Source organism: Aulonocara stuartgranti (genome assembly GCF_965226115.1).
Source record: "Aulonocara stuartgranti genome assembly, chromosome: 4".
NCBI classification, from domain to species: Eukaryota; Metazoa; Chordata; class Actinopteri; order Cichliformes; family Cichlidae; genus Aulonocara; species Aulonocara stuartgranti.
In genome coordinates, this window is record NC_138942.1 from 38,901,111 (window position 1) to 38,923,145 (window position 22,035).

At 40.3% G+C, this 22,035-nt stretch overlaps 1 protein-coding gene across 3 annotated transcripts; it reads left to right on the forward strand.

Moving 5' to 3' along the window:
• Window positions 1–180: 180 nt before the first annotated feature.
• LOC309704957 (chaperone Ric-8A) lies at window positions 181–21,813 on the forward strand. 3 transcript variants are annotated; one of them, XM_082530494.1, is made up of 14 exons: window positions 181–263; window positions 583–725; window positions 1,552–1,599; window positions 2,322–2,336; window positions 3,724–3,813; window positions 3,999–4,549; window positions 4,897–5,032; window positions 5,658–5,846; window positions 7,805–7,899; window positions 8,025–8,175; window positions 14,824–14,919; window positions 14,999–15,143; window positions 18,989–19,259; window positions 19,345–21,813. In XM_082530494.1, the coding sequence occupies exons 2-14, from the start codon at window positions 636–638 to the stop codon at window positions 19,490–19,492; spliced, it is 2,025 nt and encodes a 674-aa protein (XP_082386620.1). In that variant the 5' UTR covers window positions 181–263; window positions 583–635; the 3' UTR covers window positions 19,493–21,813. The 3 variants fall into 3 exon arrangements, with proteins under 3 accessions (XP_082386620.1, XP_082386619.1, XP_082386618.1); XM_082530493.1 differs by having other exon boundaries at window positions 627–725; window positions 2,319–2,336; XM_082530492.1 differs by having other exon boundaries at window positions 182–263; window positions 2,319–2,336.
• Window positions 21,814–22,035: the final 222 nt, after the last annotated feature.

Consider the following 22,035-nt stretch of genomic DNA (forward strand, 5'->3'; position numbering starts at 1 on the left):
ATATGGAAAACCTTTTTGGGAACACCGACCGAATCAAGCACTCATGGGAAGACCGAACTGTGGGGTGTAAGTGTGCAGTAGAGAGAGAATGACACAGTTCATCAGTGTGCTGTGTGGTTGTAGTGCTGTAAATCCAAAGCTTATAGAAATTAGGGGTGGGGCTAGGACAGAGAGAAGAGAAAGAAGATTAGCTGCTTCAAAGGTTTCTTCGGTGATAAGAAGCTGCCAGTGGTTGTGTGTCCTTCTCTTTATTACACCAGCAGGTGAGTGAAAGATGTCTGGGTTACTGTTGTAAAACTAAGAGGAAACTTCAGTGTCGTTCAGCACTTCATAGATACAACAACAACAACAAAAAAAATCCAGTATATGGTTATCGTGCAAATGTATTTATACAAGCACTGAATTTTTTATTAGATATTGTTCTGTCAAATTTGACATGTGCTTTAATGATTGTACTTTATCTCAGATCATATTTGAATGAAGTTAGTTCATTATCAAAGTTCATTAAAATACTTAGTTAAAACTTTTTATTTGAAACTTATTTTTGGTGATAAATTTCTGTCCTGTCTGATCGTCTTTTAGTTGTATTTGCATTTGGCTTTGATTTCATCCTGTTTTGTGCTGAGGCTTGAAGCATGGTTCCAGACATAGAGAGAATTATTGAGAGCATCGTCCGCAGAGACCAGGACAGCGTGCAGCTTCTGCTCAACAGCTACAACACACAGGTCACTATTCTCTGTTACAATTACTGTGTTGCTATAGAAGTATTTATTTATGCAACAATGGAAAAAGTTTTTCTGTACATTCGACACTGTAAGCTAAAAATTTTAAATATTACTTATCATCATATAATCATTACAGCACTTCAGCAAAAAAATCAGGTTTCTTCTTATTTAAAAGTGACTTTGCATTAATATATTAGACACAATTAATTAGCATTATAAATTGGACGTTGCACAAATTTAGAATCTGGTGGCTTCTAGCGGTTTTCCCAGAGACTGAGTCAGTGTTGATTGTCACAGCAGCTAGTTTTCTTGGCCTGGCTAGTCCAGAACCAGAGCTGACCCCTCTAGTTCCTGTCATGGTGCCCGTGTTGGTCTGAGTGGCCTCGCCAGCTCCGGTCTTTGAGCCAGAGCCAACACCTTAGTCCCTATTTTTGCTCTGCCTCCAGCAGGATCCACCTGTATGATGCTGCATTGCTGAAGGAATTCTGGTTCAATCATTCAACCTTTGACAAAAAACAGTTTTTCCAGTTGCTCTTTTAAGAGTGTATGTCATTATTAAAAATATGTATTATCTATATATATATCTATGTTGTGAACCTGCTATTCTCTGAAAAAAGAAAGAAAAAAATGAATATGAATGAATAAGAAATGATATGAAAAACGAGTATCCTTAAAATATTGTTTTTCTGAAATTAAATTGGCACTGCCATTATCAAATCGCAGTTTGACTGATGTTCCTATATTCTAGGACACTTTGTCAGTGCAAATCTGTGATCTGGCTTTTCTCCGTTTTCCTAACTGCTTGTGTTCTTTCATTTCTCCACAGTATGCAGAGTGCTTCTTTTTCAACACTGAGGCACAGGAGAGGCAAAAGGTCAGCTCTGTGTGCTTCTCTCCAGTAGTTTCATTCTTTTCGTCTATATTTCCTTTGCCATAGCCTTCAGCCACGCTCTTGTCAGCACGCTGTCAGTTGTGTTTTGACTCTTAGCGTGATCTCTAAATGTATATTATAAAGCATGCTTATAGCAGTCACTGGAGTATTCTGATTCTTTGCTATTTGTTTTTAGAAAAGTTTTCCTATCTTCATAGCACATGATTTTCCAAGTGCTCAGTGATTATCCCAACCCACCAACAAACAGAGGCTCAGGAATACGTTAGATGATCTGGAATAGACAAAAAAAGTCTTCTTGGATTATTTCTGCTGATTTTCAGTTTGCTTGAATTTCTCTTGCTGCTTCTGTGAGGGGTTCTGCTGCCAAACTAAAAAACAAGAAAAGGGAAAAAACCAGACTATTAACTGCTGGGAATTCTGGTCTGTTGCGTACCCTTTGACAAAGTTCCTCTTTATTATTTTCATTTTGTTTTTCATCCTCACGTTTTAGCAGCCCTCAATTTTTATGAACTGCAGTTAATAAAGGTAAAATTTGAACCTGAATGATTAACAGTCCCATCTCAAATGAATTTCTTTCCAGCTCATCTGTGCTGATTGTGCTGTCCTCCTCCACCCCAGTCTTCATCTGTTTCTAATGCTTAAATATCAATTCTACTTTTTACATGTATTTCTGTCACTGTTCATGGACTATCTGGCTGCAGCAGCAACAACTGGAAGAGGTTTGGGGCATTGATTTTTTTTAATTAGCAAACATGTACACTAGATAGAAAATTGATAGGATATGCATGTTGGTGTGATCTTAAAACTGGACGCAAACAAACTGATTTCTTTATCTAGATACAAGGAGTTTCTGAAGGGTTGCAATATTTCTGACTAGATGTGGTAGGAAAATGCTGCCATCTCCTGATGGCAAGAAAACAAAGTCCAGTTCACTCTAAGTAATCAAATCACTAAACACAGTGTGGACTGTATCTACCTTCGTATCACCATCAAGACAAAAAATAAAAATAATGCAACAAATAGTATTAGGGAGAAATTTTAAAACTTCCAAATTCCAATTAAAATATATTGGCCATTGCACTGTATGGTAGCCGATCATGGGGTTCCCTCTACATGCAGTATGCACAGTGCAAACCACCAACCAGGCATATACCCACTGATAATGATAGTTCAAAAGAAAGCACTTCATTTTTTAAAATCACCTTAAATCCAGCCTCCTTGCTTTCCCCCAAAGGCGTCCTGTATATCAGCTGGTGCCGACACTAACTGGCTCCTTTCAAACACACCCGATCAAGCTTAGAACAGCACTGTATTATACATCACTAGTATACTACTACCACACAAGTATATATCAACATACCTTTAACATTTATTTAAAAAATTATATTTTGACGTTTTGACAATATTGTTTTTAGGAACTCCCATGCGAATAAAGCACCTTTAAAGTTAATTATAATTAGATAGAGAGACAGAGAGAGTGAGTGAGCGAGTGCTGACTCAGTATAACAGTAATCCAAAATAATACCAGTGTGTGCATGTGAGTTCCAAAAGCGATTGCTAATTATATTTAGAGCAGCATGTTCTCAAAGCTGCTTGAACACCTCATGACTAAGCATTAGCAGCGCTGACCTTCACTGTACAGACATGCTAGAGCTACACAAACTATTCTTTTTCCTCTACACTCTCCGTACGCTGCGAATTAATGTCATCGAGATATTTGCTTAAATGATCTTGTAGTTTTCAGTGAAACCACTAAACTTACATACAACTACCACAATAAAAGGATGTGGTATTTGTCTTAAGTACTTCAGTGCTTTTTGGTATTATAACTTTAGTGTAGTACTGTAGTGCAAGTGCTGCAGGATATAAAGTGAAGAGGATGTAAATATCCAAATACAGCATGACTAAAAAAGTGGTCATGTGTACTTGTCTTTATTATCATGCAGCCATGTCATAATCATCACTCAGTCAGCACTGCTCCCTCAGCAGTGAATCTCAGATGAAGCCTGAATGAATGTTCAAACTATAAACACGCTGAGCTTCTTGTGTTGCATTAAACAGACTTTGCAGTGATTCGTGCTATCTCTCTCTCTCTTGGGTAATTAGTTCAGGAAGAAAAAATTCAGGGACTGTGCTCCTGCTTCCGACTCTGACATTGACTCAGATGATGAGAATGCAGAGCTTCTGCTCCGGCAGGTAGGCCAGTGATTATATACCCCTGTGTGTCTACTCTTATGGCTACATGTCCCTGTGTATGCTAACACAAGTCTGCCACACTCATCCCTGTATTTGCACATTTTGCATTCTTTGTCTTTTCTCCTTGCAGTTCGTCATTCTAACCCTTCTTCACTGTAACATCTCCCCCCCGACTACTTTTTCAGGATCTGTCTGCAGCCCTGTTGTGCTTCATTGGTAGTCAGCTACAGCCGGCGGTTTTACGGGTTTGCCTGCATACACTGCGTATCCTGTCCCGTGACCGTAGGGCCCTGGGGCACATGGTCACTGATAGTGCCCTTCTCACATTAGCACACATGGGAGGCATCGCCATACCACAGACATGCCTACAGCAAGAAAATCAGGAAGCTGAAGGTGACGTGGGCAGATCATGCAGCACAACCCATATTAGAGCTGTGAGTAGTTGTGAGCAGGGTGCAGAAGCCGGCACTGCCCCGTCTGGGTGCTCTGTGGTTTCATTTTCTGTTCTTGCTGAAGGAGCTGTCTCTCCAGCCACACGTGGTTCAGTGAATCACTGCTATCAGCAGAAACATGATGGAGTGCATGTGGCGCTCTCCCGTGGCAAAAAAGACACCCAACAAGATAACAGTGAGGAACAAGAGGAGGATGGAGAGGTGTGCAGGAAGGAAGCCTTGAAAGTCTTGTGTAATGTCATCTACAACAGCCCCCGGGCACAGGAGAGAGCCAGTGCACTAAGGTGACATTTTTAAAAATGTGTCGACTTGGTCGTAAAGTTGCCTTCCAAGCTACAAGTTTCATTCTCTGCTAAGAAAACGATTGGCAATAAAGTCTCAATAAAAATGTCAAATGAAGGCAAACAAAAACATCAGAATGATAAATTTGAGACATCTTACAGGATGCAATGTCAAAATACTCATATGAAAACCATTCTTGGCTGTCACTTATTTTCTCCTAAATCATTTACAATCTTTGCAACTATTTTTTCTAGTTATATTCAAATACTGTTTATTCTTTATATACAAGGATGTGACGCTAATCAGCTCAACTGCTTGCCTGAAAATGTGATTCCTATATTCATGAAAGGCTATTGCAAGGTTTGTGGGAGAGTCTGAAGGAGGAGATCTGGAGTAAAGTGCCACTCAGCTGCCATTTTTACAAGCTGAGGCTACTCTTCTTACTCACAGCCCTGAGACCTGAACTCAGGCTGCAGCTGCAACAGGTAAATGATTTCTAACCTATCAAGGATGGAATTACATGGTATCATTGCTTTCTAGCAATAAAAAAGGTGATCTTGAGAAACTAAATGCAGTCACACTTTCTTTATCCTGGGTGTGTATGGTATTCATTTATGAGCAACAAGCTATGAGTTGACAAAGGACATCTGTGACAGGCTTTTCATGTTGGACAATCTAAAGTGACCATGATTGCTTCAAACACATGAAGTCTCTCAAAATGTCCTATGACATTGTTAGATATGATACTGTTATTTACAGGAGCCATTTAATATTCCAGTTATACTGAAAGTGGACCAAAACTTTAGCATTTTATTTAGAAATCATTTCACAATAGAGTGACAGAGCAGTGGATGTCAGCTGACTGTAGATTGTTGTCACATTAAAATCTTAGGAATAATAAAATTAATATTGATTAAGTATTTCTTCATCATAACTAAACCTACAAAGCCTATTAGACAAACAGACAGTCACACCACCTCCAAGCCCTTATAGGCCTTATATGCTGATCAGGACAAACATGCATGTTTTCTGGTCTCCTGAAATCAAGAGTGTCAAAGAACCGTGCTTCACATCTGCCTTAAAGCTCAGTGGTTTGTTTGTTCTTGTCAGGAGCGGGGAGTCTCAGTGCTGACCAAAGCCTTGGAGCAGTGCCTGGCTGTGAGCTGGGGTGTGGAATATGAGGTGCTTACCGACAGTAAACAACCTCCCATTTCCATGGAGGTGTCCCAGAAGGTCATTGAGATCCTCAAGACACTCTTCAACATCACTCACATGTTCCACAGGCAGGAGCCTGATGAGGTGATTAGCTGGGGGATTCCTCCAATTTAGCTGGAGCTTAATAACTAAATCAAAGAAACTAACATCATATTGCTAACATCTGAATGTTTGTTCAGGTATTATCACTAAATTATTTTGTTTACAATACCGTGTCCACTTTAAGATAATCCTATATTTTTTTTCAGAGGTGACCAATGTCTAGGTTTTGTCTCTTAATGGGATTTAAAAAAATGTGTAATACATTATTATTGCTGCCATTTACGTTGCTGTTAGTTGATTTGCAAATCACTCAAAGCTTTAATTGAAAGCCATGCCAAAAAAATAAGTTGGGCAGGGGCACGTGTTGTATCCTTTTCTTTTGCCGTCACTGATAAATAAGCTTTGAACGTCCAGTAGCAGAGCTTCAGTTTGGTCAGGGAGGTAGACCAAGGCAACAGGCTGCAACTGAATCATAGTTAACTGATCAGCAGTTCAACATAAGTTGAGCCCAGGCAGGACACGCCCCAAATCTCCAGCCTTGTTCCTCAGTCTGTCAACTCTGCCTCAACTCTGCCTTCCTGTAATGTATTCAGTAATCTTTCATTGAGCTTATTTATATATATTTCCGGAGTATTACACATCTACTCTTTGCAGTTGTTCTTGATCGATTTGTCCTCAGCAGGAATGTAATTCTCACCACTCTTTATACAAATTTTACAACAGTTCAGGCATTTTTCCTAATGCAGACTCATCTGTGCAAAGACAACCAAAAAAATCAAGATCTTTTTCACATATGTCAAAATGTGTAAAGTCAGTCAATCATTTCAACCTTGTGTAAAACTTTTTACCACCATTTCAGGACGTTGATACTGAGTTGCTTTTTCCTTTTATTAAAACCTCACTGACTTTGAAAATAGTGCTAATGTGGGTTAAAAATTGTTCAGAAAAAAAGAAATGTGAAGGATTTATTTAAAACTTTACAAAATTGATGCTTGTGAAACTATATGGATCAGGAAACAGAGAAATATGCACAATCTGAGAATATAGTCAGAGTGTTCTGGTCCTTCAACACCTGACGCCGACCTTGTTAAGCCGGTATGGCTTCAGTTACATATCTCACACTGCAGTTTTAATGTGTTGTGAGATTTAAGTGAGAGGTGCATCAACACAGTGAAAATGTCTTTGGTAGTGAAGCGTGTGTGGAAATGTGTTACTGATTTGAGAACTGCATTTAGAGTGGTGAGAATTACGTTTCTGCTGTGTGATTTGTGCTTCAGCCATCGAAAAAACTTATAACAGGCTTTAGATAGAAATTTCTTGTCCTACGCTGAAGCCTGATGATGCCACTTTCACATTATCAGGGTTGTTTATTCAAAGTTCTTGCAGAGGCAACAAAAGCATACAGTGTGTTAACTATGGCAAGTAAACTCTGTTTAAGCCGTCTATATCTGACAAACAGAAAATACAAAGGTGTTGCTACTCTGCCTCTATGGTTCCCTTTGAAACTGTTGGCCTTTACAAATTCAATATACATTTTTCTTCTTGTTTATCACATAGACTAAACCTGTCTGAAATAAATAAAGTATATAAATATTAAGAGCAAATGTGAAAGTAAATTTGAGAATGTTCCCCAAACGATCTCACTGTAACTTTGGGCATTTTGACATCTGTGCCATTTAGCAGTAAGCCTTGCTGCTCTAGGTCTGTTACCCCTGGTTTAGTCATTAGAAGGGGAAATCAGAAAAAACATAAATCCTGCTAAAAACAAAACAAAATAAATATTTTCAGTCCTATATTATCTGTAAATCCAGTGGAAAAGGAAGATATAATAAAAGTATATTAATAAATTCATTGCCGGAAACATTTTTTTTTCCAATTAAAAAACATTAGATTAGCACATAGAAAAAAAGATGCGCATGCTTCAGGTTCAGTGAGGAGGAGGTGTGACCAATGCCCAGTTGTTATAAACTTTGCATCTTATACATGTTTAACTGTTTTAGGAAGATGCTGCCCTGTATCGACACCTAGTGGCTGTGCTGCGCCATTGCCTGCTCCTGTCATGTGAAGGAGAAGACACATTAGAAGAACTCCAAGGGTCAGACTAGTATTTCTGAAGCTTTAGACGGTTTTGGCTAAAATAATAGATACTGGAGTGATTATTGATAACCTAGATGACATTCTTACAGTTGATCTAAAAAGTGTTATGACTTCTGTCCACAGGCACACGGTGAATGTCCTGTCGGCATTGCCACTGACATGTCTGGATGTCCTGGTGTCTGTCCAGGTGGACCAAGCATCCCATAAGTGCGAAGGGGTCAACATGGACTGTGTCCACAAATTGTTGCTCTTTATGAACAGACGGCTAAACAGGGCAAGTGAATATGTGGTGAAGGAAACACATGTTGTGACTGCATAGGTTAGTTTGACAACATGACTGATACGGATATCAGTGCTGGTATGTTTTGTCTGATGAGCTTTACAGATGAAAATGAAAAATCAGGATCAACTTTAAGATTTCCTGAAGTAACAAATAATTAAACCTTAACTAAACCATACCAGGAAAGCCTTCTTTTCTATAACCGAGGATTATAGAAACGATGGCTTACCAGAATTCTTATCATCTACTAAAACCTAAATACAGAATGGTTGAACCATTATGCAAAGTAGGTATTTTTCGTGATACACAAAATATCTACTTCACTGACTTTAAAATAAAATGATTCTGAAAAGCAGAAGCTTTATCTCCTTGTATTACACCTGCAAGGAATCTTTTGTTTGCCTACAACAGCTTGACAGTGAAGGATTTTCATTATTTCATCAGAATGATGTCATCCCTATAGCATGGTTATGGTTACAGTGGTTATTGACAGATTATATTGCTTATTTATTTAATAGATAATAAAAAGTAACTAACCGATCCAAATTGGATCTCTTACTTTACCAAATAAAGTAAGCGATGATGGCATTAACATATAACATGTTAATGCCATCATTTATAAAGTCTAAGTAAATAATTAAAGTATTTAAATGCAAATATATATATATAGAATGACTAAGATATGACCTCAGTGCTTTTGAGTTTTATAAATACTCCTTTCATAGTGGGTGTCCAAATTCATGGGCCGCATCCTCCTGAGGCCGCATGTCACAGCGACACGACGAAGGCTGTCCAAAATTCGTAGACTCCTCCGAATGCAGCCGACTAATGTGCCCTCCTATTCCCCGAATTTGAAGGATGGGTCGGGTGTGTCCTTCGTGTCCCACCATATCCCAGAATTCATAGCGTGGCCCAGCCAATTCCGGTTTCCAACAATGGAGGCCACTACTAAGTTTTAATATTACTGTTATTAATCTTTCTGGGTCACAAAATAAACTTTAAAGATATTTTCAGGTGAGAAAGCAGCCGTGTAAACTTCAAATATCTGCTCGGTTTATCAAGATATCACATATTTGCAAAAGTGCTCCCACATTTTCGGAGACGTCTGTTACCCACCAGCTCGATAGCTAGCTGGGGTGAGAACAGCGAACTCCCTGCACATCGTTTTAAAAGCCCCCCTGGTCTTTCGCTACTCAGGTTAAAAATGATATTTACAGCGGCTTGCAAAAGTATTCGGCCCCCTTGAACTTTCCCACATTTTGTCACATTACAGCCACAAACATGAATCACTTTTATTGGAATTCCACATGAAAGACCAACACAAAGTGGTGCACACGTGAGAAGTGGAACGAAAATCAGACATGACTCCAAACATTTTTTACAAATAAATAACTGCAAAGTGGGATGTGTGTAATTATTCAGCCCCTTTGGTCTGAGTGCAGTCAGTTGCACATAGACGTTGCCTGATGAGTGCTAATGACTAAACAGAGTGCACCTGTGTGTAATCTAATGTCAGTACAAATACAGCTGCTCTGTGACGCCTCAGAGGTTGTCTAAGAGAATATTGGGAGCAACAACACCATGAAGTCCAAAGACCACACCAGACAGGTCAGGGATAAAGTTATTGAGACATTTAAAGCAGGCTTAGGCTACAAAAAGATTTCCCAAGCCTTGAACATCCACGGAGCACTGTTCAAGCCATCATCCAGAAATGGAAGGAGTATGGCACAACTGTAAACCTACCAAGACAAGGCCGTCCACCTAAACTCACAGGCCGAACAAGGAGAGCGCTGATCAGAAATGCAGCCAAGGGGCCCATGGTGACTCTGGACGAGCTGCAGAGATCTACAGCTCAGGTGGGGGGATCTGTCCATAGGACAACTATTAGTCGTGCGCTGCACAAAGTTGGCCTTAATGGAAGAGCGGCAAGAAGAAAGCCATTGTTAACAGAAAACCATAAGAAGTCCCGTTTGCAGTTTGCCACAAGCCATGTGGGGGACACAGCAAACATGTGGAAGAAGCTGCTCTGGTCAGACGAGACCAACATGGAACTTTTTGGCCAAAATGCAAAACGCTATGTGTGGCGGAAAACTAACACTGCATATCACTCTGAACACACCATCCCCACTGTCAAATGTGGTGGTGGCAGCATCATGCTCTGGGGGGGGCTTCTGTTCAGCAGGGACAGGGAAGCTGGTCAGAGTTGATGGGAAGATGGATGGAGCCAAATACAGAGCAGTCTTGGAAGAAAACCTCTTGGAGTCTGCAAAAGACTTGAGACTGGGGCGGAGGTTCACCTTCCAGCAGGACAACGACCCTAAACATAAAGCCAGGGCAACAATGGGATGGTTTAAAACAAAACATATCCATGTGTTAGAACGGCCCAGTGAAAGTCCAGATCTGAATCCAATCCAGAATCTGTGGCAAGATCTGAAAACTGCTGTTCACAAACGCTGCCCATCTAATCTGACTGAGCTGGAGCTGTTTTGCAAAGAAGAATGGGCAAAGATTTCAAAGACCCTAAAAGTCTGGCAGCTGGAACTGCAGCAAAAGGTGGTTCTACAAAGTATTGACTCAGGGGGCTGAATAATTACGCACACCCCACTTTGCAGTTATTTATTTGTAAAAATGTTTGGAATCATGTCTGATTTTCGTTCCACTTCTCACGTGTGCACCACTTTGTGTTGGTCTTTCACCTGGAATTCCAATAACATTGATTCATGTTTGTGGCTGTAATGTGATAAAATGTGGGAAAGTTCAAGGGGGCAAAATACTTTTGCAAGCCGCTGTAAGTCACTCAGATAACTTAAAAATTTTATTGTTTGGCTTTTTTCAGTGTTTTATTTGTTCCTGAGTAAATCAGTTTGGCTGAGATTAAAGTTGTAGTTTTCACACAGCTGAATAAACGTCAAACAGAAAACTGATTAAACAGAAGTGTGAAATGGTCGAGAGTTTACTCCAGTGTCCTGTTATATTTTAGATAGCAAGGAGCAGACGTCCGAGTTTATTAAACTCCAACGAGACAGCTGGTGACGCAGATCTGAAGGCTAGACCGTCTAATTTCACATTTCCGGCCTACCATATATATATATATATATGTATATATATATATATATATATATATATATATATATATATATATATATATATATATATATATATATATATATATATATATATATATACATACACAGTGAGCTGGGAGGGGGGACCAGGGCTCCAGGGGAGAGAGGGGGTAATCCACACACACGTTTCCTCTTCTGCACAGTCACCGCCACAGCTCCTCCGCACACACTCACTCCTCTTCAGCCGCACTCGCTCCAAAACTCCACTCACGCCGCCACACCCAGGAAGGGTCCGTGATTTGGTCCAGAAGGGGGATATCTACACACAGAATTCACTGTTAGTTACACAGCAACATACACACAGGGAAATCTTTTGAGAATGCCGAGAGCACGAACTCAGGAGGTTCAACGTTCCAGCGGTGAGCTGCTCTGTGCCACTGCCTTAAATAGCAGCTGGGGAAATCAGCCAGATCAGCAGCAGGTGGAGACAATCACACAGGTGCGTGGGCAAAGAACGAGAGCCCGTAACGAGCTCCACCCAGGCAGAGAGGAGGAGAAAAGGCATAAAAAACAACAACAAAACCCGTAGCCAGCGTGAGCCAGCCAGAGAGACATGGGGACCATGAAACTATGAATTTGGACATCTCTATAGTGTACTTCACAGTTACTTCAGACAGTTAGTAGCTGTTAGGTAGATATTTGGTGTGACCTCATCTAAAGTGAGGAATGCTTTTGCCTTATAAAGCATTTATAAATAAAATAAAAGTAACTCAAGACTTGAATAAGTATCAGCTCATCTTCATAACAGAAAAATGAAGAGATAAAGAATAAACAAATATTTATTTGCAGATTCAAACATAATCCACTATAATCTGAGGTAATACAGCTGAACCAGAGTTTTTAAGAGTGGTTTAAGTGACAAAGATACACTAAGCAGTTGAAGCGACGTAGCTAGAAGTAGCTTAACTTCAATATACTGAAGTTTATTCATTTAAAATAAAATATGAATAAAGTTATCAAAATCAGTAGTGAGTAACTGACAGAGCTTCACAAACAAGTCCAAATGTCATTAAAGTAGTTTCCATTACATTCTCATGACACAGATAATTCTCCTTGATGATGGAGAACCACCTCTTAACTTGATCACATCCTTACCCCGAGAAGAACGAGACAGAGACCATCCACTACTTCTTTCATTTAAGCTGAGCTCAGACACCCTAACTATTCTGCTTAATTCAGGAGCACTTTGGAACTGAACCTGACGCTGACTTGACTAAAACTAGCTAACAAAACACGAACCAGCGGAATGTTGAACCTCAGGAATGAACTCTTAAACATCCCAGAGACATTTTCCTGCATTATCAGTTTAATAAGATGAACGCTTTGTTTATGGTTTTTACACCTGTTTGTGAAACTCTGTCAAATTTTCACTACTGATTTGTAATAACCTTATTCCTATTTTAGCTTAAATGAACAAGTTGTAGTATATTTAAGTTTCACTGCTGCGGCTCCAGCTCAGTGTAGCTTTCTCTCTTAAACACCTCTTACAAACTGATTCAGACTCTGGTCCTTTCTACATTTCAGTATTCTGCAAACCTCAGGTGGGTCACGTTTGCATCTGGCAATATATATTTGTATAATTTGTATCTCTTTGTGCTTTGTCTGTGTCATTTTGTGTTGTGAAGACAGCTGAGACTTGTTTGAATCTTGAGGTACTTTCATTTTCATTTAAAAATAAGCCAAAAATAGTCCTCACTTTACATGAGGTCACACAAAATACTAACCTAACAACTACATATTTTTTTATAGATAATATTTATAAAACATCTATTAACACACTGAACAACAATGAGCTCATGTCATTAATCATTGTATATATATAAATGTGCTTCTGTTAATTATTTACTTGAACATGAACATGTTATATATGAGCTTATTAATCAAGAAAAAACATTTATATCTGTTTATAAATGATACACTGAGAAGGACTAATGCTTTATAAAGGATGAATTTAAATGAAAAGAAAACAGAAGTGTTGGTGTTTGGACCCAGTGGTTCCTGCGAGTCCTCCTCTGTTGATTTGGGACCCCTGGAAGTCTATTTTAAACCTGTTGTTATCGACCTTGGTTTTAAGTTGGACAGTGATTTTAAATTGGACAACCAAATCAGAGCAGTGGTAAAGTCCAGTTTTTATCATTTAAGGCAAATGGCAGGAGTAAAATCCTTTCTTTCGAGGCAGCACTTTGAAACGGTGATACATGCTTTTATTTCTTCCTGCCTGGACGACTGTAACTCACTCTATGTGGGGGTCAGTCAGTCGTTGCTCTCACTGTACAGCACTTTGTGTCAGCTGTGGTTGTTTAAAAGTGCTTTATAAATAAAGGTAATGATGATGAGGTGATGATAAGCACTTACTAGTAGGGATGGGTATTGATAAGATTTTTACGATTCCGATTCCAGTTTCGATTCTGTTTAACGATTCGATTCTTTTTCGATTCTCTTATCGATTCTTTTTTTTAAAAAAAGGAGGACACTAAGGTCGATTAGCTTAGAACTTTGTTTTATATCTTCTCTTTGAACAAGATAGAAATTTATGAGTTACATGGCCTTACAAACCCAACAGGGAGATCTTAAGAGATCCAGCCTACGGCTCTTCAGTGGGGTGTCACAGGGTCCCCAGGAAACAAAAATTGTAAATGTAAAATAATAAAATAAATATTCTTCTGTAGCAATAACAAAGTATAACATAAATTATTCTGTAGCAATTACACAAGAATATCCAGTAATGTCCCTGCCTACAATTAAACACATTCACTTACTGAAAATCATCTGCTGTGACAAATGTGTGCAAGCCTTTGACCACAAACTGAGTCACTGCTCGGTGACATTCGTCTATCCCGGCCTGAAAGGAGACGCTACCGGTAGACTGCAGCGAGAACTGCCAGCATCTGAGCCAGACTCTGTCTCATCATGGTCACCTAAATGCACAGTGATGGCAGGTTTTGTAATAAGGCAGATCACGCTAACATAATATGCACTGTTGTTGATTATTTACCTGCCGCATTAACGGGAGAGGACGTGCAAACGTTACCGCTGCTGCTGGGTTGAGATTCACGAGTCCGGAGCGGAATTAAAAACACGACATTCATTTCAGGTCATCGCGTGTTTTGTGAGCAAATGCTTTTGCATATTCGTAGTGTTTCCTCCCTTAAATGAAACATCTACTTTGCAAGTATTGCAAGTTGCCCTGTTGTCATCCGTTCTCGTAAAGTATAACCAAACTTTTGAGCCGCCATGTTTCCTGCCAGGTAAATGACGCTCCGCAACGTGGTGACGTCATTCGGGGCGACTGGAATCGATAAGGGAATCGTTTGCAAAAATGGCAAACGATTCCAAGGAATTGAAACAGTGGGAACCGGTTCTCAACAAGAACCGGTTTTTGATACCCATCCCTACTTACTAATTCCTTACTATTGCTTAATAGTGTTATCACACTATTAACACTATATTATTATATAGTGTTACCCAGTTTTTATTCATCTTTAGTAACATATGTAAGCTGTTTAATTGTACACAGGGCCAAAAGCTGAAGGAGAAACTAACACCTGTACTGAATCTACTGACTGAGAGTTCTCGGGTACACAGGGAGACGCGTCACTACATACGGCAAAAGGTAAAAAAAAAAGAAAAAAAAAAGTACAAAATGGAAACTGTATCAGCAATTTTTTATCTAACCTCAACATTTGGAATAGATCCTACCTCCACTGAGGGATGTTGCCATCAGACCTGAGCAGGACAGCTCCCTCAGAGGCCAGCTGGTCCGCCTAATGACCCACGTTGACACAGATGTGAAGGATTGTGCTGCTGAACTGCTGTTTGTGCTCTGCAAAGAAAATGGTATAGTTGCAGTTTGCAAGACTAACTGTAGTGATGGGAAAAGTCAAGTTTTCAAAGGACTCTATACAGTCAGGTGCGAGTTAACACAGTGCCAAGAAGAACAAACATCAGCAGTAATCTTAGAGCAGATTATTATTATTATTATTTATTGTACAATCTACTGTACAATATAAAGCGCCTTGAGGCGACTGTTGTTGTGATTTGGCGCTATATAAATAAAATTGAATTGAATTGAATTATTCTTCCCAAGAGCTGACATTCTATCCAATTTACCCCAAGGTCAGACAAGCTTTGAGAAATTCCAGAAAAACCGAGGAGCTACATCTCAGATCTTACAGGCCTCAGTTAACATGTTAAATGTTAAAATTAGCAGTACAATAACAGCAGACAATACTATTAGATGTAAGCAGTTATGTATGGAATGGTTGGCAGGTGAAAGTGTCTTCTCTGGAAAAAAAAAAAGAGCCCCTGGTATTTCTCCAGCTTCTTGTGTTTCTTCTTCCTGATATTGCTGTCATTCTGAACCGCTACATCCATCACTACGGCCATTTTCTTCTGTCTTCCACCACTATGTCCGGTTGGTTAGCCATCACCATTTTTTTCTGTCTGTTTCTGGAAGTCCAACAGGATCTTAGCTCGACCATTCTCCACCACCCTTTTGTCCTCAGGACTTCCAGGCCATATTCGGCACAGATGTTTCTGTACACTATGCCGGCCACTTGGTTATGGCGTTCCATGTATGCCCTGCCTGCTAGCTTCTTGCACCCTGCTGTTATGTGCTGGATTGTCTGACGGGCAAACTCAGAGACGTGGCAAGAATGAACTCAGAACTAACTCGTTAAACTTAAATCATCCTAATAATATCAAAACACTCGGAAAAGTACAAAATTAAATAAATAACTAAATAAAGTTGAAATGCGGGGATTCATGTGTGGGCCATTGAGTCATAGGCTGTCTTGTAGTCGGTCCAGGCAGTGCACATTTCAGTCTGGTACTGCAGTCTAGGACGACTGCTCGGTCTACCAGCAGCTCATGTTTGGCCCCTCTGGTGTTTCTGCCTATCCCTTTCTATGCCATGCTTATGTATTGAGAGCCATGTGCCTGTTCATCTTAGCCTCTATGGTGCCCGACAGGAGCTTCCATGTGGTACTGAGGCAGGCTATTGGTATTTGGTACCTTCTGGTCGCTTCTGGAGGTCCTTGGGTAACAGAACTGTGGCCTTCAGTTAGCCATTCTGGGTGTCTCATCCATTAGCAGCTGGGTCATTTGTGCTGCCAGATGCTCATGGAGTACCTGAACATCTGGGGCCTGGTTATGTCTAACTCTTTTTACTGGAGACCTGTTCTTGGATGCCTATCACTGTGATATATATATATTTTCTTTCTTTAATTCCTGTCTTGCCCCTGCGGGCAGTCTATCCTTCAAGCTTGTGTCCTCTACCAGAAGCCTGGGAGGCCGAGGGTCCTGTGCAGTAGGTTAGCTGTTCCTAGGACTGCGCTCTTCTGGACAGAGATCTCCAAACTTGTTCCTGGGATCTGCTGGATCCGCTCACCTAGCTCCAAGTGCTCCGATTACCACTGGGACCACTGTTACCTTCACCCTCCACATCTTCTTGAGGTCTTCTCTAAGACCTTGGTGCTCCTCTTAAGTACAGGGTGGGCCATTTTCCTCGAGATGGGTGGTGACCATGGTGGCCATTTAGAAGTCATCCATCTTGGATACAACTTTTGTTTTTTCAATAGGAAGAGGGCCATGTGACACATCAAACTTATTGGTAATGTCACAAGAAAAACAATGGTGTGCTTGGTTTCAACGTAACTTTATTCTTTCATGAGTTATTTACAAGTTTCTCTTTGTTCACAGCCATTGACATGTCGAAGAGGTTAACACGTGAGGAACTTGAACGCGAAATTGTGTTGATATCTGGTGAATGCAGTAACCGGGTCATTGCAGCAGATTTCAGTGCAAGACACCCTACGAGACCACCCATCTCCCATGCTACAGTCAGCAAACTGCTTGCTAAGTTTCGTGAAACTGGTTCAGTGTTGGATTTGCCAAAATGTGGACGCAAGAAAACTGTCACTAATGAAGAAACATCAGTGTCTGTCCTAGCTTCATTCAGCAAGAGCCCACAGCGTAGCACTCGCTGCATGTCACTGGAGAGTGGCATCAGTCAAACATCCCTTCGGCAGATATTAGCTACTCACAAATGGCACCCTTACAAACTCCAGCTACTGCAGCATCTCAGCGAGGATGACCCAGATCGGCGCACAGAGTTTGCAGAATGGGCAAAACAAAAATTGGAACAGGACCCTCAGTTCACGCAGAAGATTTTGTTCAGTGATGAGGCAAACTTTTATGTGAATGGTGAAGTTAACAAACAAAACCACCGCTGTTGGTCTGACACTAACCCACATTGGATGGATCCCTCCAAGACTGTGGGAACAACAAAAGTGATGGTTTGGTGTGGTATATGGGGCACAACGATAGTGGGTCCATTCTTCATCAATGGAAACCTCAAGGCCACTGGATATTTGAAATTGCTACATGATGATGTGTTTCCCTCTTTATGCACTGAAGCTGGCACGTTCCCTGAGGTTTTCCAGCAAGATGGTGCACCACCACATTATGGTTGCCAGGTCCGAGCATTCCTAGATGAACAGTTTCCTGGAAAGTGGATTGGTCGTCGTGGGCCAGTTGAATCGCCCCCAAGGTCTCCCAATCTGACCCCCTTAGACTTTTATCTTTGGGGTCATCTGAAGGCAATTGTCTATGGTGTGAAGATACGAGATGTGCAGCACCTGAAACTACAGATACTGGATGCCTGTGCTGGCATTTCTCCTGCGGTGTTGCTATCAGTGTGTGAAGAGTGGGAGAAGAGGGTTGCATTGACAATCCAACACAATGGGCAGCACATTGAACACATTTTATAAGTGGTCAGAAACTTGTAAATAACTCATGAAAGAATAAAGTTACGTTGAAACCAAGCACACCATTGTTTTTCTTGTGACATTACCAATAAGTTTGATGTGTCACATGGTCCTCTTCCTATTGAAAAAACAAAAGTTGTATCCAAGATGGCCGGCTTCTAAATGGCCACCATGGTCACCACCCATCTTGAGGAGTTTGCCCCTCATATATACTAATGTGCCACAAACAGGACTTTAATATCACCAACCATTCCCATTTTATTACGGTGTATCCATATAAATGGTCCACCCTGTACTTTTGGTCTAATCCACCAACTTTCTCATGGAGCAAGCTCTTGCACCAGACTGAGGGTAATTGATGGTCTTTAATATTTCTCCCATTTCCATTTAATTGCACCAGCAGTTGTTACCTCCTCACCAAGCTTCTTGCTAATGGTCTTGTATCCGATTCCAGCCTTGTGCAGATCTATAATCTTGTCCCTGATATCCTGATCCAAACAAACAAACAAACAAACAAACAAACAAACAAACAAACAAACAAACAAACCATGAAAACTGTAATAACTTTAATTTTTCAATCACTTCCACTCTTCTGTTAATACCTATTAACACCTATTAAAGCATACTGACGGGCAGGTTTAGGACTGAATATAAAGGAAGTAGCTCAAAGGGCAGCTTTATTGTTGGCACTCACAGGTAAAACCAATAGAAATACTAACAAGGCTGGAAAGGAGCCAGGAATGCAAACACAAACACACAAAACAAGGGAACACTTTAGAATTGAAAGTGAATTAAAAATAAATAAATAAATATGACAAAAGATAAAACACATTTCAGAAACTTACATGGAAACACTCACTGCACAGTAGGAAATTATTTCATATGGAAACACTTTCTTCTGTGTTCCCTTCACAGTCAGCCGATTTGTCAAATATACTGGATATGGCAATGCTGCAGGGCTGTTGGCAGCTCGGGGACTGCTTAATGGTAGAATGAGTTCTAGTAACAGCCAGTACTCCAGCGACTCAGACTCAGACACAGAAGAGTACCGAGAGGCCAAAGCCAAGATTAACCTGGTGACTGGCCGGGTAGAAGCAGACCAGCCTGATCCAATGGAGGGCATGACGGACGAAGAGAAAGAAGAGGAGGCACGTCACCTCATCAGTATGATCAACAGACTGTCACGGTGAGTGTGTTAATAATGCAGAACACACAGTATGGTTAAAGAGAAGCTTTCATTTATAATGATGTATATGCTGTTTCTTACTCAGTGAACAAATCATTCAGCCAATGGGTGTGACAGCAGAGGGCAGACTGGCTCCACTTTGGGGCCAAATGAGTGACTGCACGCTGGAAGAAGAGGAAGAGGAAGAATTGAATCTCATGCCAGAGGGGGGCAAAGACAGTCAGATGGAATAGGATGATGTAAACAAAGAGCGAGGCAGAGATGCTAACACACGTATATCCAGTGTTGGGAAGGTTACTTTTGAAATGTACTCCACTACAGATTACAGGATACATGCCCCAAAATGTTGTTTGCAATGTATTCTATTAAGTTACTCAGTGTGAGTAATGTATTCTAAGTACTTTGGATTACATAATATTGTCATGCTTTTTACAACTACATAAATATACTATTACTGAAGGCTACTCGCAAACGCGCTAACATTGCTAGCTGGCATTAGCTGGGGTTAGTTCATAGACTGCATTCAGAAGTGCACATTTGCAGCTAGCAGGTTGTTAATGCTATCCAGCAAGTCTAACTGTCTATGAACTAACCTCAGCTAACGCCAGCTAACAATGTTAGCTTGGTGACGAGTAGCCTTCAGTAATAGTAGTAAATCACACATAATCCAGGTAGCTACCAGAACTAAAACAAGCTAGCTGCAGTAGGCTAATGTTAGTTTTTTAAAAAAAAACAACTTACTTCCAGATAGGGTTGCCACAAACAATTATTTTGATAGTCGACTAGTCACCGATTATTTTTGCGATTAGTCGACTAATCAGATCATCATCCATTGGACGTAAAACGTACAGCTTATTGCACCAGCAGCATCTGCTCTTATATAACTATCATTAGCTTACAGCTTTAAGTGTTTAAGGTATGTGCAAACTAAAAATAAAGACAAGATGATAGTTTATTAAATTTTATTGAAATTTGCAGATTGTTTCGGTGAAGTTTAATAATCTCCTTGCTATCTAAAATATAACAGGACACCGGAGTAAATTCTCGAGCATCTCACACTTCTGATAATCAGCTGTCTGCTATAACTTTAGTCTCAGCCAAACCGATTTACTCAGGAACAAATAAAATACTAAAAAAAGCCAAACAATAACATTTTAAGTTATCTAAGTGACTCATATGTCATGTTTAACCTGAGAGAGAAAGATGGCGGTGGGTTTGAAAACTATTAGCCGGGAGTCCGGTGTTCTCGCGGCTCTAGTTAGCCTAGCCCCCGGCTAGCTATCGAGCTAGTGGGTAACAGGCGTCTCCGAAAACGTCGGAGCGCTTTTGAAAATACGTGGTGTCTTGATAAACTGAGCAGATATTTGAGGTTTACACAGCTACATTCTCGCCTGAAATATGTTAAACGTTTATTTTGTGACCCAGAACGAATAATAAGAGTAATATTAAAACTAACTAGCTGCCGCCATTGTTGGAAACTGAGCTGGGCTGCGCTATGAATTCTGGGACACAGCTTCTTCTTCTTCGGGGTTTAACGGCAGCTGGCATCCTTGTACATGCAGTGCTGCCATCTTCTGTTTGTCCGTTATTACACTCTTAAATCCTACTACTTATTCCTGCGTCTTTTGTGATCTTACAAAGCTTCAAACGACGCGTCGACTATTAAATCAGTCGTCGACGATTTTGATAGTCGACATAATCGTGACTAGTCGACTAATCGTGGCAGCCCTACTTCCAGATATTTCTTTAGGTTGGAGTCTTTTGACGCTGAGAGCAGATTGGTTGCTGGCAAACAAAGTTTGCATTGCACGCTCAGATTTCACCCATCCCTTTCTTCTCTAAATGTAAATTGGTGATTGCGCTGGCTCCGGGTCCATTGTGTAACTGAGGCCACCAACATTAACAGGACACTTACATTAGAGCCTCTAATTGTGTGTTTTGTTGGAGAATTAGAGAGGGGATAGCCTAACATATTAAACAGGAAAAGACTGCCATGTAATCCATTTATTTCAACAAAGGAACTGCATTCTAATTATCACCTTTTAAACGGTAACTGTAATGGAATACAGTTACTCATATTTTGTATTTTAAATACGTAACGCCGGTACATGTATTCCATTACTCCCCAGCACTCCCCAACACTGCACATATCTGTGTTGAAGATCATTGTTAAAGAGAGATAATCCATAAAGTGAAGGGTATCAGTCACTAGATGGCGAGTGAGCTGAATTTGTTTCCCATGTTACTTTGTATTTTACTATTTTATAGTAACCCTGTTAGCAGCTTTGTAAAAATATAGTTTTTTCAATATGTGTAATTGAATGTGGAAATTGTGTAATGTAAGCTTATAAAATGAAAGCATTTTCTGTATCATTCTATAATACTGTAGAAATCATTACAGTTAGTACACATGCAGAACTGCAGCATCTGATCCATTTATAGAAGGCTTGCATCCTAACAGATGAAGTATTGCTTGAATTCTAAAAGGCACATGAAGTATCTTAGATTAGCTGTACTCAAAGACGAGTGTATAAACATACAATGCTGTCATGTCTTTTTTCTTTCTTCATCTTTTTTTGGCTATTCCCTTTAGGGGTTGACGCAGTAGATCATCTCCCTTTATGCCACCCGATCCCTAGCATACTTTTCTGTCACACAAACCCTTTGCCTGTCCTCCTACATCCACTACATCCCTAACCTCCTATGAAGGCTTTCTCTTTGCTTCCTGCATGAATCTTTTGTCCAATATATCCACTATCCCTCCTCTGAACATATC